Source organism: Ascidiella aspersa, chromosome 7 (genome assembly GCF_963924565.1).
Source record: "Ascidiella aspersa chromosome 7, kaAscAspe10.2, whole genome shotgun sequence".
NCBI lineage: Eukaryota > Metazoa > Chordata > Ascidiacea > Phlebobranchia > Ascidiidae > Ascidiella > Ascidiella aspersa.
Genome location: NC_139453.1, coordinates 31701993 through 31718446, shown reverse-complemented (window position 1 = coordinate 31718446; position 16454 = coordinate 31701993). Strand labels below are relative to the sequence as shown.

The following is a 16454-nucleotide window of genomic DNA, read 5'->3' as shown; positions in this document are numbered from 1 at the left end:
CCTAACCCTAACCCTAACCCTAACCCTAACCCTAACCCTAACCCTAACCCTAACCCTAACCCTAACCCTAACCCTAACCCTAACCCTAACCCTAACCCTAACCCTAACCCTAACCCTAACCCTAACCCTAACCCTAACCCTAACCCTAACCCTAACCCTAACCCTAACCCTAACCCTAACCCTAACCCTAACCCTAACCCTAACCCTAACCCTAACCCTAACCCTAACCCTAACCCTAACCCTAACCCTAACCCTAACCCTAACCCTAACCCTAACCCTAACCCTAACCCTAACCCTAACCCTAACCCTAACCCTAACCCTAACCCTAACCCTAACCCTAACCCTAACCCTAACCCTAACCCTAACCCTAACCCTAACCCTAACCCTAACCCTAACCCTAACCCTAACCCTAACCCTAACCCTAACCCTAACCCTAACCCTAACCCTAACCCTAACCCTAACCCTAACCCTAACCCTAACCCTAACCCTAACCCTAACCCTAACCCTAACCCTAACCCTAACCCTAACCCTAACCCTAACCCTAACCCTAACCCTAACCCTAACCCTAACCCTAACCCTAACCCTAACCCTAACCCTAACCCTAACCCTAACCCTAACCCTAACCCTAACCCTAACCCTAACCCTAACCCTAACCCTAACCCTAACCCTAACCCTAACCCTAACCCTAACCCTAACCCTAACCCTAACCCTAACCCTAACCCTAACCCTAACCCTAACCCTAACCCTAACCCTAACCCTAACCCTAACCCTAACCCTAACCCTAACCCTAACCCTAACCCTAACCCTAACCCTAACCCTAACCCTAACCCTAACCCTAACCCTAACCCTAACCCTAACCCTAACCCTAACCCTAACCCTAACCCTAACCCTAACCCTAACCCTAACCCTAACCCTAACCCTAACCCTAACCCTAACCCTAACCCTAACCCCTAACCCTAACCCCTAACCCTAACCCCTAACCCTAACCCTAACCCTAACCCTAACCCTAACCCTAACCCTAACCCTAACCCTAACCCTAACCCTAACCCTAACCCTAACCCTAACCCTAACCCTAACCCTAACCCTAACCCTAACCCTAACCCTAACCCTAACCCTAACCTAACCCTAACCCTAACCCTAACCCTAACCCTAACCCTAACCTAACCCTAACCCTAAACCTAACCCTAAACCCTAACCCTAAACCTAAACCTAACCCTAACCCTAAACCCTAACCCTAACCCTAAAAAAAAAAAAAAAAAAAAAATTCCCAAAAGAAAAAAAAAGAAAAAAAATTTGCCACAAAAAGAGAAATTCAATGTACCAGCATGGCCATTTGTTGCATTTTTTATTTATTTAAGGAAAAACGTGGGCTTGGTAAAGTTTGTAGTAGATTTGGCTTTTTTTGGCTTTTTTTTAGAGTAAGTTGTTTCGTTTTTTGCGAAAGAGATCGCGCCAACAAATGAAAGTAAAATCTTGAGGTGTTAAATATATGTAGAGCCATGTATGCTTCTTGTAACTGTGCAATGTTATGTCTGAAATTTCTACCCAGCAAACGGCAGCCTCCCCTTCCATTATGATTCCGCTCCTTTTTGGAGACACGGTTGTCCGGAGGTGGTAGCTCTTCCATACTCACTTTTACAAATAAATTATTAGTATTTAATATTGGTATATTATTTGGTTGTTTAGTCTAAGATTATTGCCTAAAAATAATTAAAAAAAACTCAAGAAAAAAAGTTATTTACAAATGACCCTTTTTCACAAAAAATTTCCAAAAATATAACTAATTTACAATCACATAAAACGAGAACTAACCAACAAACTAAAGTTTAAACGCAGATTAATTGAAAACGAAAAACTAATTATACCTCGCAGTGCCTAAAAAATGAAAAAAATCCGTCGAGACCGTGTGGTATAGGCGCAAGCAAAAAGTTTCTTTTTTTTTTCCCCAGAAAATGTTCAAACGCACTTGGGGTGCAACTGCAAGTTGATTATTCATTTATTCTGAAGTCATTTTTCAAAAACTGTTACATTTGTGGAGTTTGGAGATTGGTGCTTCGAAGACTTTAAAGAACAATTTCCCAAAACAAGCTGACTTATAGATAACAGGTCAGTACTTCTAAAAGAGGAATAAGAATGAGATTTGTCGGTTAGATATATAATGAGATTTGTCGGTTAGAGATATAAAGCTTGAACTATTTGTTTTAAAATAGGGTTAAATCGGCAAAGTTAACCAATTTGACATCGTTCGACCAGCAAACGAAAGTTTTATCACACAGCTTACAACTTCAATTTAACATGCATTATTTGCATTAGAACCAGCTAATTACACCCGACTTGTGGCTTTTGGGCGCAGCAAATCGCTCCCGTTAAGAGCTTCACTGGATGGGAGTGTGTTTGGCAACTCGGTTAAGTGCTCACTGTCACTTGTTGCTTAATTGCTGTAAGTTTTGGCGGTGTACTACACATATAAAGTCTGATACTGTCAGAATAAACAATGAATACTGAATAAAACTATGCGCTGGTAAATATTGAGCAAAAAAATCCCGGGGAATCCCCAGGGAATTTTTTTTCAAAAATTACAAAAATTACAAAAAAATCGAAAAAACTTTAATGTCGATTTTTAGCTTTATTTTAAGGGTTAGGGGGTTGAAACTTTACCATGTTGTTTCTACGCCTAAGGCGCATCAACACACCAAGTTTCATCCAAGTCGGAGAAGGTCGATTTTTTAAAAATGCCAAAAATCGCGTTTTTTGGAAAGTTTTTTTGATAAATGGTAATTTTCTCGCCAATTTTAAGGAATTGAACTACAAGAGTATCGCTATTGGATTCATATTGTCCTAACGCATATTCTGTGCAAATTTCAGCCAAATCGGAGCATGTCGAAAAAAATTCGAAAAAAATTGCTGGTATATGAGCGTCGAAATTGGCCAATTTTGCCGATTTAGCCCTATGTTATAAGATAGGGGATACTGATGATGTGAAATGCGCTATAACATGTACAAGCTTTATATCAAACCGACAAATCTTGTATCTTGACCTGTTTGTTAGATGTGATAAGCTTTCTATTTTCAACCTGTTATCTACAAGTCAGCTTTTTGTTTTAGGAGATATAGTTTTTTTTTAATCCAACTTTAGGATGAACTTTGTATATTCAACAAAAATCTTTTAATCACCAATTTTCAGAATCCACAAACGCTACTGTTTTTGAGAAAATGACTTCAGAAAGAATAAATCGTAATTTGCAGTTGCTCAAAGCGCGTTTGTACAAACTGCCAATATTTAAAAAAAAAAGAGAGATTTTATTCCAAGTTACATTTTGTATTTTTTTTTTTTTATTAACTAGTGATACATTTATAGCTCAGTCGTGTGCGACCCATCACCAGTTAGTTTTTGAGGTTGTGGTGGTGCAGTTGTTTTCCGTAATTACTTGCTGCGAAGTAAACAAACATCAAAATATCAAAACGAACATTTTGATCACAATTCCTTATGATAAGAAGTTAGGGTTAGTCTTACAATTAACCACCCAAGTTCGAGTCAACCGAGAAGTTACGTAGAGCAACTGGTATCACAAGGTCCAGAGGACGGATCACGACCACTCAGCAGATCTTAAAGCCACCTACTTTTAAGGCTTTAATTTCATTTAAGTAATCCTCGATTAAACTTTCGTTTGTTGGATTACGACGAAAAACTTAATTTCTTGGAACAGTGAGAATTGAGAAACTTTTTGTTCAGAGTGTGATTCACATTTTGAAGCAAATGATATTGGTTGACTAAAACTCTAAACACGAAGGCCTACTATTAGTTTTATTACTTCCCTTTACTTTCAAAGTATTGGTGGTAAAACATTTTACTTTTTAGTGCAACAATTTATTTTTGTAAAAAGAAAAAGAAATAAACGTGCTTATTACGGCAGTTTTTTTGTAGTCGGACACTTACTATGTACGTGACGGTCACGTCTTTCGGTAGGCTATCAAGTAATCTGTGTTCAAACTTTAGTTTGTGGTTTGGTTCTCGTTAAATTTAAATTAAAAACTTTTCCTTTCTGTTTGGCTCCGAATATAATTTGTTTTAAAGAAAGATAAAATACGCGGCCAAAATACCAATGAGTTGTTTTATGCAAAAACAAACGCCTGACCTTGATTCCATTACGAAAATCGAGTTTTTTCGCTAAAATGCGATTTTGGCCAAAACGGTAACTTTGACATTTCCTAACGAATTTTGATGCCGTTTCGGCTATAGACTCACGTGCAACATCTGAGCACTTCTACCGCAGGAAATCGTCGATTTCGCTCAAATAAAGATTTGACGCTTAAATACTTCGATCAACTTTGATCTTGTTCTGTTGAACTTTAATCAACTTTTTGTTTGTTTTGACCTATTTTGTCCTTGCTTTGTTAACTTTGACCAAATTTTTTAGTTTGGAAATACAATTCATGCTCTGGTTTTTGTTCAAACAAATAACTAACCTTAAGGGCCTCTAAGAATTTTGAAAATCTGAAAAAAATGACCAAACTGTTTTATCTAATTTCTGTCGGAATAAGGCAACTTCACAATGCTATTTTATTACGTAATCTTTAATTTTGTCACAGTACAATAGGCAAATAAAACGTCAAAGTTGCATAACAAACCCCACAGTGACAAGACAATGGATTGAATATAAAAAAATACAAAACTATGTGAATACGTAATGAAACAACGGTATTAAGCAATAATTCTTTAAATAGGATTGAAATGTTTGTGGTTGTATTACTACCTTTCAAAAACAATATAAGTTAAATTTAGTTTGTTAATTGAGGACCCTTGATAGAATTTTAAGTTAAAATTGTGAAAGTTAGTGTATGAAGATATGGTTAAATTACAGCGACGTGGGGTTACTTTCAGTAGTTTCGTACAGTTGCGGTAATTTGCGTTCAGTAGTTTCGTACTGTTGCGGTGAGTCCGCGGAGTGACCACCTGGACGACGGAATGGACTCGCGATGGACATCAAGTTCAAACACTGGAACTTTCGGGCTTGTCCGCGTCATAAACACCGGACAAGGGTAGATGTCAACAGGCCTGTGTGACGTCATAAGGAATAGGGTTTTAATGTAGAAAAAAACATCGAGCAATTGGATTTACATGTGACTGTAACTTAAGGAAGTATAAAAAACGCCAATTGCAAAAAAGGTTTGTAACATAATCTCCTAAATAATCGTATTTGTACATAATAAAAATGAAAAACTAAAGATCCTTCTTGTCAGTTCGGTTTTGCTTCGATTGTTGCATTTACAGATTAAAATTGAAGTTGTTATAATTTAAGCATCAGAACTTTTGTTGCAACATTACTCAGTTATTTTCACCTCGGTCCATCCGCTCCGCCCCCAAACTTCGCCGTCTCCGTCGTGAAAGTGACGTGGATAACAGGAAGTGACGTAGCACCTGGTTTAGGGGGTAAATCCATCACCTCCCCACTCGTCTTGTCCCAAGCACACCCCCACAAGTACACCCCGTGCAAGAAGAACCCCTCGGCTGGGGGGTCGCGCAGCTGAAGGATTGTGACGTAACAATTACTTACAAAATTGAATAAAAGCAATAGTTTTGCGTCATATTTATTATTATAAACTATTAATTTACTTTTTTAAAAGCAGACATTTTGAGAAAAAAATAGATACAAATATTTGTTTTCCTTTATGCTCTTTGTAATTATGTTACATTAGTTCCTGTTTCAGGTAAGTTTAGTTCTAGTTTTACAAACAGCTTTAAACGTTTTAATTACAAACATAGTCGTTGTCGAATCAACAAAGTTCATCAAATTTTAAAATTTGTCAAACTTTACAGCAACACCAGTCTAGTGTTACTCACAAGCGCGATGACGTGATATGACGTCAAACGTGCTTGTATGACGTCACACTTACGTGATCCTTGTCGCGTTGTGTGACTTCTGTGTGAAAGGTTACAGTGTCGACATTTCCCGACTTCTCGATGTGAGATTTAATCGCTTCTTGTTTCAGCACAGAGATGAGCGCGCGAGGTTTGAAAAAAGCTCCCAGCCAATAAGCGGGCGTCTTGTCCTTGCCCTGCGTCACGTGACACAAGCACTCTTGTTTGGAAACTTTATTTGTAACAAATTATATACGAACTAAATTAAAATATTGGTAGATTTTACTTTTATATTTGACGAAACGTCATTAAGCCCGTTTATATGCACGCTTAAGCCGGATTCGAATCTATTTCGTTAATTCATTCTCTCTCGTTTTGGCGCTGAAATGAATTAAGTACCCGTTTCTTATCGGTCAAAAGAAGTGGTTTTCAATCCGTTCGCCGCTTAATCTGTTCGTTTCGTTGACGGCCAAAATCGTTTAACGTAGAATGGCCTGCTTCAACGCAGTAAACATCACGCCACTTTTGGGGCATTATGACGTAACACGAACGGCTAGTAGTGAACAAAACAACAAGTTTAGCGCATAAGGAAAGAATATTACATACACTCGTTAGATACCAATTTGTGACAGAGGCGCTGGTCTGGGTAGGCTTAAATAGTAATACTTTGGCCCACCCTCACCCAAATATTGTACATTGCTTTAATAATGGTCTCAACGCTGTGGTAGGATTCTAGGCCAGCGCCAAATACAGTTTTCATTTGTCATGTTTGGTACATCCCATCACCTTCTTTTGTCCACTCCGCCGTGTATATAGCGTTGACCAGCACACATAAGCTTAACTTTTCAGCACTTACATTCTGTGTGCCAGGTAAACTGAAGCACTATACAGACAAAAACGTACTTAATCGGCATACCTAACTCAAGTAATTTTTTTTTTTTAATTTTAGGTTAATAAAAACGAACAAGTAGCACTAGATTACTACCGCAAGAAGTAGCCTAAGCCGAAAAATCGGTTGTGCGTCAGAGGTTTACTGGAATATTACGTATTAATACATATCAGTGCCAGCTTGTACACTCAAGCTGGCTTAAATTTCGCGCCATGTAATTACGACACTAAAACGGATTACTTTTCAATCCGGTTTGAACCTTAATCTAATCTGCCCGCGAAAGGTGCATATAAACGGGCTTATTGTTAAGGATAATATGTAGTTTATCAAGATAGAAATGCAACTTCGTTTGCAAAAAATCGCATGTTAAACATAATCTTCGCCTAGATTCGAATCCACGACCCCCGGAACTCACCACTGAAAGAATCTTCTCGAAATGTGCAACTCGTGACGTAATGTCCCCCAGCCACTGCGACAGAGGGGTGTTATTTGGGGGTGCAGTCTCCCCCGCAAGTTCCATCCACTGAGCAGGAATCCTCGAGCGACTCAAGTCATTTGCAATTATGACGTCACTATCGGTTAGTCGATCACCGAACTGATCGAGACTCTCTACCGCCATCTTGATAGTAAACAAGCTCCTACATAGAAATCATACTTTAACCTGATGCAAGTAACAAACGTGGGGGTATTAGTTAAAGTGTTTTTCGTTTTTACCTGACAATACAAATATGTCAGAACAAAACCTATTAATTCACCTTTTAACTTCAGTGATCAGCTTCTGAAGTTTGGCGAGTTCTTTTTGCAGGAAAAGGTTGAATGGTGTTTGTCCGCCGATCTTACGAATGCGCTCGTTCACGTATTCCTGAAAAACAACACGTTAACGGATTCGTGGAGAATAATTCTTTTATTGATTGCCGAGCTAGTTTGCAACTTTAAGAGAAACGAGTTTTCTTACCAAGTCAACAGTTCACTGGATCAGGTTAAACGTGTTATGGTGTATTCAAGCCACTTACCTTGCTCCAAGCTTTTGGAAGTTTTGGAAGCGCGTTGTAGCAAACTTCCCACAACTCAACTTCCTTGCGGTTCTTCAGCAAATGGTGGCTGTGCGTATAACTAATTTACAATCACATAAAACGAGAACTAACCAACAAACTAAAGTTTAAACGCAGATTAATTGAAAACGAAAAACTAATTATACCTCGCAGTGCCTAAAAAATGAAAAAAATCCGTCGAGACCGTGTGGTATAGGCGCAAGCAAAAAGCTTCTTTTTTTTTCCCCAGAAAATGTTCAAACGCACTTGGGGTGCAACTGCAAGTCGATTATTCATTTATTCTGAAGTCATTTTTCAAAAACTGTAACATTTGTGGAGTTTGGAGATTGGTGCTTAGAACACTTTAAAGAACAATTTCCCAAAACAAGCTGACTTATAGATAACAGGTCAGTACTTCTAAAAGAGGAATAAGAATGAGATTTGTCGGTTAGATATAAAGCTTGAACTATTTGTTTTAAAATAGGGTTAAATCGGCAAAGTTAACCAATTTGACATCGTTCGACCAGCAAACGAAAGTTTTATCACACAGCTTACAACTTCAATTTAACATGCATTATTTGCATTAGAACCACCTAATTACACCCGACTTGTGGCTTTTGGGCGCAGCAAATCGCTCCCGTTAAGAGCTTCACTGGATGGGAGTGTGTTTGGCAACTCGGTTAAGTGCTCACTGTCACTTGTTGCTTAATTGCTGTAGGTTTTGGCGGTGTACTACACATATAAAGTCTGATACTGTCAGAATAAACAATGAATACTGAATAAAACTATGCGCTGGTAAATATTGAGCAAAAAAATCCCGGGGAATCCCCAGGGAATTTTTTTTCAAAAATTACAAAAATTACAAAAAAATCGAAAAAACTTTAATGTCGATTTTTAGCTTTATTTTAAGTGTTAGGGGGTTGAAACTTTACCATGTTGTTTCTACGCCTAAGGCGCATCAACACACCAAGTTTCATTCAAGTCGGAGAAGGTCGATTTTTTAAAAATGCCAAAAATCGCGTTTTTTGGAAAGTTTTTTTGATAAATGGTAATTTTCTCGCCAATTTTAAGGAATTGAACTACAAGAGTATCGCTATTGGATTCATATTGACCTAACGCATATTCTGTGCAAATTTCAGCCAAATCGGAGCATGTCGAAAAAAATTCGAAAAAAATTGCTGGTATATGAGCGTCGAAATTGGCCAATTTTGCCGATTTAACCCTATGTTATAAGATAGGGGATACTGATGATGTGAAATGCGCTATAACATGTACAAGCTTTATATCAAACCGACAAATCTTGTATCTTGACCTGTTTGTTAGATGTGATAAGCTTTCTATTTTCAACCTGTTATCTACAAGTCAGCTTTTTGTTTTAGGAGATATAGTTTTTTTTAATCCAACTTAGGATGAACTTTGTATATTCAACAAAAATCTTTTAATCACCAATTTTCAGAATCCACAAACGCTACTGTTTTTGAGAAAATGACTTCAGAAAGAATAAATCGTAATTTGCAGTTGCTCAAAGCGCGTTTGTACAAACTGCCAATATTTAAAAAAAAAAAGAGAGATTTTATTCCAAGTTACATTTTGTATTTTTTCTTTTTTTATTAACTAGTTGTTGTTAATAGGCGGATACATTTATAGCTCAGTCGTGTGCGACCCATCACCAGTTAGTTTTTGAGGTTGTGGTGGTGCAGTTGTTTTCCGTAATTACTTGCTGCGAAGTAAACAAACATCAAAATATCAAAACGAACATTTTGATCACAATTCCTTATGATAAGAAGTTAGGGTTAGTCTTACAATTAACCACCCAAGTTCGAGTCAACCGAGAAGTTACGTAGAGCAACTGGTATCACAAGGTCCAGAGGACGGATCACGACCACTCAGCAGATCTTAAAGCCACCTACTTTTAAGGCTTTAATTTCATTTAAGTAATCCTCGATTAAACTTTCGTTTGTTGGATTACGACGAAAAACTTAATTTCTTGGAACAGTGAGAATTGAGAAACTTTTTGTTCAGAGTGTGATTCACATTTTGAAGCAAATGATATTAAACTCTAAACACGAAGGCCTACTATTAGTTTTATTACTTCCCTTTACTTTCAAAGTATTGGTGGTAAAACATTTTACTTTTTAGTGCAACAATTTATTTTTGTAAAAAGAAAAAGAAATAAACGTGCTTATTACGGCAGTTTTTTTGTAGTCGGACACTTACTATGTACGTGACGGTCACGTCTTTCGGTAGGCTATCAAGTAATCTGTGTTCAAACTTTAGTTTGTGGTTTGGTTCTCGTTAAATTTAAATTAAAAACTTTTCCTTTCTGTTTGGCTCCGAATATAATTTGTTTTAAAGAAAGATAAAATACGCGGCCAAAATACCAATGAGTTGTTTTATGCAAAAACAAACGCCTGACCTTGATTCCATTACGAAAATCGAGTTTTTTCGCTAAAATGCGATTTTGGCCAAAACGGTAACTTTGACGTTTCCTAACGAATTTTGATGCCGTTTCGGCTATAGACTCACGTGCAACATCTGAGCACTTCTACCGCAGGAAATCGTCGATTTCGCTAAAATAAAGATTTGACGCTTAACCGAAAATCGAGTTTTTTCGCTAAAATACGATTTGGGCCAAAACGGTAACTTTGTCATTTCTTAACGAATTTTGATGCCGTTTCGGCTGTAGACTCACGTGCAACATCTGAGCACTTCTACCGTAGGAAATCGTCGATTTCGCTCAAATAAAGATTTGACGCTTAAATACTTCGATCAACTTTGATCTTGTTCTGTTGAACTTTAATCAACTTTTTGTTTGTTTTGACCTATTTTGTCCTTGCTTTGTTAACTTTGACCAAATTTTTTAGTTTGGAAATACAATTCATGCTCTGGTTTTTGTTCAAACAAATAACTAACCTTAAGGGCCTCTAAGAATTTTGAAAATCTGAAAAAAATGACCAAACTGTTTTATCTAATTTCTGTCGGAATAAGGCAACTTCACAATGCTATTTTATTACGTAATCTTTAATTTTGTCACAGTACAATAGGCAAATAAAACGTCAAAGTTGCATAACAAACCCCACAGTGACAAGACAATGGATTGAATATAAAAAAATACAAAACTATGTGAATACGTAATGAAACAACGGTATTAAGCAATAATTCTTTAAATAGGATTGAAATGTTTGTGGTTGTATTACTACCTTTCAAAAACAATATAAGTTAAATTTAGTTTGTTAATTGAGGACCCTTGATAGAATTTTAAGTTAAAATTGTGAAAGTTAGTGTATGAAGATATGGTTAAATTACAGCGACGTGGGGTTACTTTCAGTAGTTTCGTACAGTTGCGGTAATTTGCGTTCAGTAGTTTCGTACTGTTGCGGTGAGTCCGCGGAGTGACCACCTGGACGACGGAATGGACTCGCGATGGACATCAAGTTCAAACACTGGAACTTTCGGGCTTGTCCGCGTCATAAACACCGGACAAGGGTAGATGTCAACAGGCCTGTGTGACGTCATAAGGAATAGGGTTTTAATGTAGAAAAAAACATCGAGCAATTGGATTTACATGTGACTGTAACTTAAGGAAGTATAAAAAACGCCATTTGCAAAAAAGGTTTGTAACATAATCTCCTAAATAATCGTATTTGTACATAATAAAAATGAAAAACTAAAGATCCTTCTTGTCAGTTCGGTTTTGCTTCGATTGTTGCATTTACAGATTAAAATTGAAGTTGTTATAATTTAAGCATCAGAACTTTTGTTGCAACATTACTCAGTTATTTTCACCTCGGTCCATCCGCTCCGCCCCCAAACTTCGCCGTCTCCGTCGTGAAAGTGACGTGGATAACAGGAAGTGACGTAGCACCTGGTTTAGGGGGTAAATCCATCACCTCCCCACTCGTCTTGTCCCAAGCACACCCCCACAAGTACACCCCGTGCAAGAAGAACCCCTCGGCTGGGGGGTCGCGCAGCTGAAGGATTGTGACGTAACAATTACTTACAAAATTGAATAAAAGCAATAGTTTTGCGTCATATTTATTATTATAAACTATTAATTTACTTTTTTAAAAGCAGACATTTTGAGAAAAAAATAGATACAAATATTTGTTTTCCTTTATGCTCTTTGTAATTATGTTACATTAGTTCCTGTTTCAGGTAAGTTTAGTTCTAGTTTTACAAACAGCTTTAAACGTTTTAATTACAAACATAGTCGTTGTCGAATCAACAAAGTTCATCAAATTTTAAAATTTGTCAAACTTTACAGCAACACCAGTCTAGTGTTACTCACAAGCGCGATGACGTGATATGACGTCAAACGTGCTTGTATGACGTCACACTTACGTGATCCTTGTCGCGTTGTGTGACTTCTGTGTGAAAGGTTACAGTGTCGACATTTCCCGACTTCTCGATGTGAGATTTAATCGCTTCTTGTTTCAGCACAGAGATGAGCGCGCGAGGTTTGAAAAAAGCTCCCAGCCAATAAGCGGGCGTCTTGTCCTTGCCCTGCGTCACGTGACACAAGCACTCTTGTTTGGAAACTTTATTTGTAACAAATTATATATGAACTAAATTAAAATAGTGGTAGATTTTACTTTTATATTTGACGAAACGTCATTAAGCCCGTTTATATGCACGCTTAAGCCGGATTCGAATCTATTTCGTTAATTCATTCTCTCTCGTTTTGGCGCTGAAATGAATTAAGTACCCGTTTCTTATCGGTCAAAAGAAGTGGTTTTCAATCCGTTCGCCGCTTAATCTGTTCGTTTCGTTGACGGCCAAAATCGTTTAACGTAGAATGGCCTGCTTCAACGCAGTAAACATCACGCCACTTTTGGGGCATTATGACGTAACACGAACGGCTAGTAGTGAACAAAACAACAAGTTTAGCGCATAAGGAAAGAATATTACATACACTCGTTAGATACCAATTTGTGACAGAGGCGCTGGTCTGGGTAGGCTTAAATAGTAATACTTTGGCCCACCCTCACCCAAATATTGTACATTGCTTTAATAATGGTCTCAGCGCTGTGGTAGGATTCTAGGCCAGCGCCAAATACAGTTTTCATTTGTCATGTTTGGTACATCCCATCACCTTCTTTTGTCCACTCCGCCGTGTATATAGCGTTGACCAGCACACATAAGCTTAACTTTTCAGCACTTACATTCTGTGTGCCAGGTAAACTGAAGCACTATACAGACAAAAACGTACTTAATCGGCATACCTAACTCAAGTAATTTTTTTTTTTTAATTTTAGGTTAATAAAAACGAACAAGTAGCACTAGATTACTACCGCAAGAAGTAGCCTAAGCCGAAAAATCGGTTGTGCGTCAGAGGTTTACTGGAATATTACGTATTAATACATATCAGTGCCAGCTTGTACACTCAAGCTGGCTTAAATTTCGCGCCATGTAATTACGACACTAAAACGGATTACTTTTCAATCCGGTTTGAACCTTAATCTAATCTGCCCGCGAAAGGTGCATATAAACGGGCTTATTGTTAAGGATAATATGTAGTTTATCAAGATAGAAATGCAACTTCGTTTGCAAAAAATCGCATGTTAAACATAATCTTCGCCTAGATTCGAATCCACGACCCCCGGAACTCACCACTGAAAGAATCTTCTCGAAATGTGCAACTCGTGACGTAATGTCCCCCAGCCACTGCGACAGAGGGGTGTTATTTGGGGGTGCAGTCTCCCCCGCAAGTTCCATCCACTGAGCAGGAATCCTCGAGCGACTCAAGTCATTTGCAATTATGACGTCACTATCGGTTAGTCGATCACCGAACTGATCGAGACTCTCTACCGCCATCTTGATAGTAAACAAGCTCCTACATAGAAATCATACTTTAACCTGATGCAAGTAACAAACGTGGGGGTATTAGTTAAAGTGTTTTTCGTTTTTACCTGACAATACAAATATGTCAGAACAAAACCTATTAATTCACCTTTTAACTTCAGTGATCAGCTTCTGAAGTTTGGCGAGTTCTTTTTGCAGGAAAAGGTTGAATGGTGTTTGTCCGCCGATCTTACGAATGCGCTCGTTCACGTATTCCTGAAAAACAACACGTTAACGGATTCGTGGAGAATAATTCTTTTATTGATTGCCGAGCTAGTTTGCAACTTTAAGAGAAACGAGTTTTCTTACCAAGTCAACAGTTCACTGGATCAGGTTAAACGTGTTATGGTGTATTCAAGCCACTTACCTTGCTCCAAGCTTTTGGAAGTTTTGGAAGCGCGTTGTAGCAAACTTCCCACAACTCAACTTCCTTGCGGTTCTTCAGCAAATGGTGGCTGTGCGTATAACTAATTTACAATCACATAAAACGAGAACTAACCAACAAACTAAAGTTTAAACGCAGATTAATTGAAAACGAAAAACTAATTATACCTCGCAGTGCCTAAAAAATGAAAAAAATCCGTCGAGACCGTGTGGTATAGGCGCAAGCAAAAAGCTTCTTTTTTTTTTCCCCAGAAAATGTTCAAACGCACTTGGGGTGCAACTGCAAGTCGATTATTCATTTATTCTGAAGTCATTTTTCAAAAACTGTAACATTTGTGGAGTTTGGAGATTGGTGCTTAGAAGACTTTAAAGAACAATTTCCCAAAACAAGCTGACTTATAGATAACAGGTCAGTACTTCTAAAAGAGGAATAAGAATGAGATTTGTCGGTTAGATATAAAGCTTGAACTATTTGTTTTAAAATAGGGTTAAATCGGCAAAGTTAACCAATTTGACATCGTTCGACCAGCAAACGAAAGTTTTATCACACAGCTTACAACTTCAATTTAACATGCATTATTTGCATTAGAACCACCTAATTACACCCGACTTGTGGCTTTTGGGCGCAGCAAATCGCTCCCGTTAAGAGCTTCACTGGATGGGAGTGTGTTTGGCAACTCGGTTAAGTGCTCACTGTCACTTGTTGCTTAATTGCTGTAGGTTTTGGCGGTGTACTACACATATAAAGTCTGATACTGTCAGAATAAACAATGAATACTGAATAAAACTATGCGCTGGTAAATATTGAGCAAAAAAATCCCGGGGAATCCCCAGGGAATTTTTTTTCAAAAATTACAAAAATTACAAAAAAATCGAAAAAACTTTAATGTCGATTTTTAGCTTTATTTTAAGTGTTAGGGGGTTGAAACTTTACCATGTTGTTTCTACGCCTAAGGCGCATCAACACACCAAGTTTCATTCAAGTCGGAGAAGGTCGATTTTTTAAAAATGCCAAAAATCGCGTTTTTTGGAAAGTTTTTTTGATAAATGGTAATTTTCTCGCCAATTTTAAGGAATTGAACTACAAGAGTATCGCTATTGGATTCATATTGACCTAACGCATATTCTGTGCAAATTTCAGCCAAATCGGAGCATGTCGAAAAAAATTCGAAAAAAATTGCTGGTATATGAGCGTCGAAATTGGCCAATTTTGCCGATTTAGCCCTATGTTATAAGATAGGGGATACTGATGATGTGAAATGCGCTATAACATGTACAAGCTTTATATCAAACCGACAAATCTTGTATCTTGACCTGTTTGTTAGATGTGATAAGCTTTCTATTTTCAACCTGTTATCTACAAGTCAGCTTTTTGTTTTAGGAGATATAGTTTTTTTTAATCCAACTTAGGATGAACTTTGTATATTCAACAAAAATCTTTTAATCACCAATTTTCAGAATCCACAAACGCTACTGTTTTTGAGAAAATGACTTCAGAAAGAATAAATCGTAATTTGCAGTTGCTCAAAGCGCGTTTGTACAAACTGCCAATATTTAAAAAAAAAAAGACAGATTTTATTCCAAGTTACATTTTGTATTTTTTCTTTTTTTATTAACTAGTTGTTGTTAATAGGCGGATACATTTATAGCTCAGTCGTGTGCGACCCATCACCAGTTAGTTTTTGAGGTTGTGGTGGTGCAGTTGTTTTCCGTAATTACTTGCTGCGAAGTAAACAAACATCAAAATATCAAAACGAACATTTTGATCACAATTCCTTATGATAAGAAGTTAGGGTTAGTCTTACAATTAACCACCCAAGTTCGAGTCAACCGAGAAGTTACGTAGAGCAACTGGTATCACAAGGTCCAGAGGACGGATCACGACCACTCAGCAGATCTTAAAGCCACCTACTTTTAAGGCTTTAATTTCATTTAAGTAATCCTCGATTAAACTTTCGTTTGTTGGATTACGACGAAAAACTTAATTTCTTGGAACAGTGAGAATTGAGAAACTTTTTGTTCAGAGTGTGATTCACATTTTGAAGCAAATGATATTAAACTCTAAACACGAAGGCCTACTATTAGTTTTATTACTTCCCTTTACTTTCAAAGTATTGGTGGTAAAACATTTTACTTTTTAGTGCAACAATTTATTTTTGTAAAAAGAAAAAGAAATAAACGTGCTTATTACGGCAGTTTTTTTGTAGTCGGACACTTACTATGTACGTGACGGTCACGTCTTTCGGTAGGCTATCAAGTAATCTGTGTTCAAACTTTAGTTTGTGGTTTGGTTCTCGTTAAATTTAAATTAAAAACTTTTCCTTTCTGTTTGGCTCCGAATATAATTTGTTTTAAAGAAAGATAAAATACGCGGCCAAAATACCAATGAGTTGTTTTATGCAAAAACAAACGCCTGACCTTGATTCCATTACGAAAATCGAGTTTTTTC

At 37.4% G+C, this 16454-nt stretch overlaps 2 protein-coding genes across 2 annotated transcripts; both read right to left on the bottom strand.

The window, feature by feature from the left end:
- Nucleotides 1-4591: 4591 nt before the first annotated feature.
- LOC146139018 (dynein axonemal heavy chain 8-like) lies at nucleotides 4592-10207 on the bottom strand. Its single transcript, XM_083394760.1, has 7 exons — nucleotides 10197-10207; nucleotides 7763-7862; nucleotides 7505-7611; nucleotides 7165-7387; nucleotides 5896-6057; nucleotides 5341-5525; nucleotides 4592-5056 (listed from the first exon to the last, which is right to left on the bottom strand). The coding sequence occupies exons 1-7, from the start codon at nucleotides 10205-10207 to the stop codon at nucleotides 4912-4914; spliced, it is 933 nt and encodes a 310-aa protein (XP_083250886.1). The 3' UTR covers nucleotides 4592-4911.
- Nucleotides 10208-10817: 610 nt separating this feature from the next.
- On the bottom strand, nucleotides 10818-16434 carry LOC146139017 (dynein axonemal heavy chain 8-like). Its single transcript, XM_083394759.1, has 7 exons — nucleotides 16424-16434; nucleotides 13989-14088; nucleotides 13731-13837; nucleotides 13391-13613; nucleotides 12122-12283; nucleotides 11567-11751; nucleotides 10818-11282 (listed from the first exon to the last, which is right to left on the bottom strand). The coding sequence occupies exons 1-7, from the start codon at nucleotides 16432-16434 to the stop codon at nucleotides 11138-11140; spliced, it is 933 nt and encodes a 310-aa protein (XP_083250885.1). The 3' UTR covers nucleotides 10818-11137.
- Nucleotides 16435-16454: the final 20 nt, after the last annotated feature.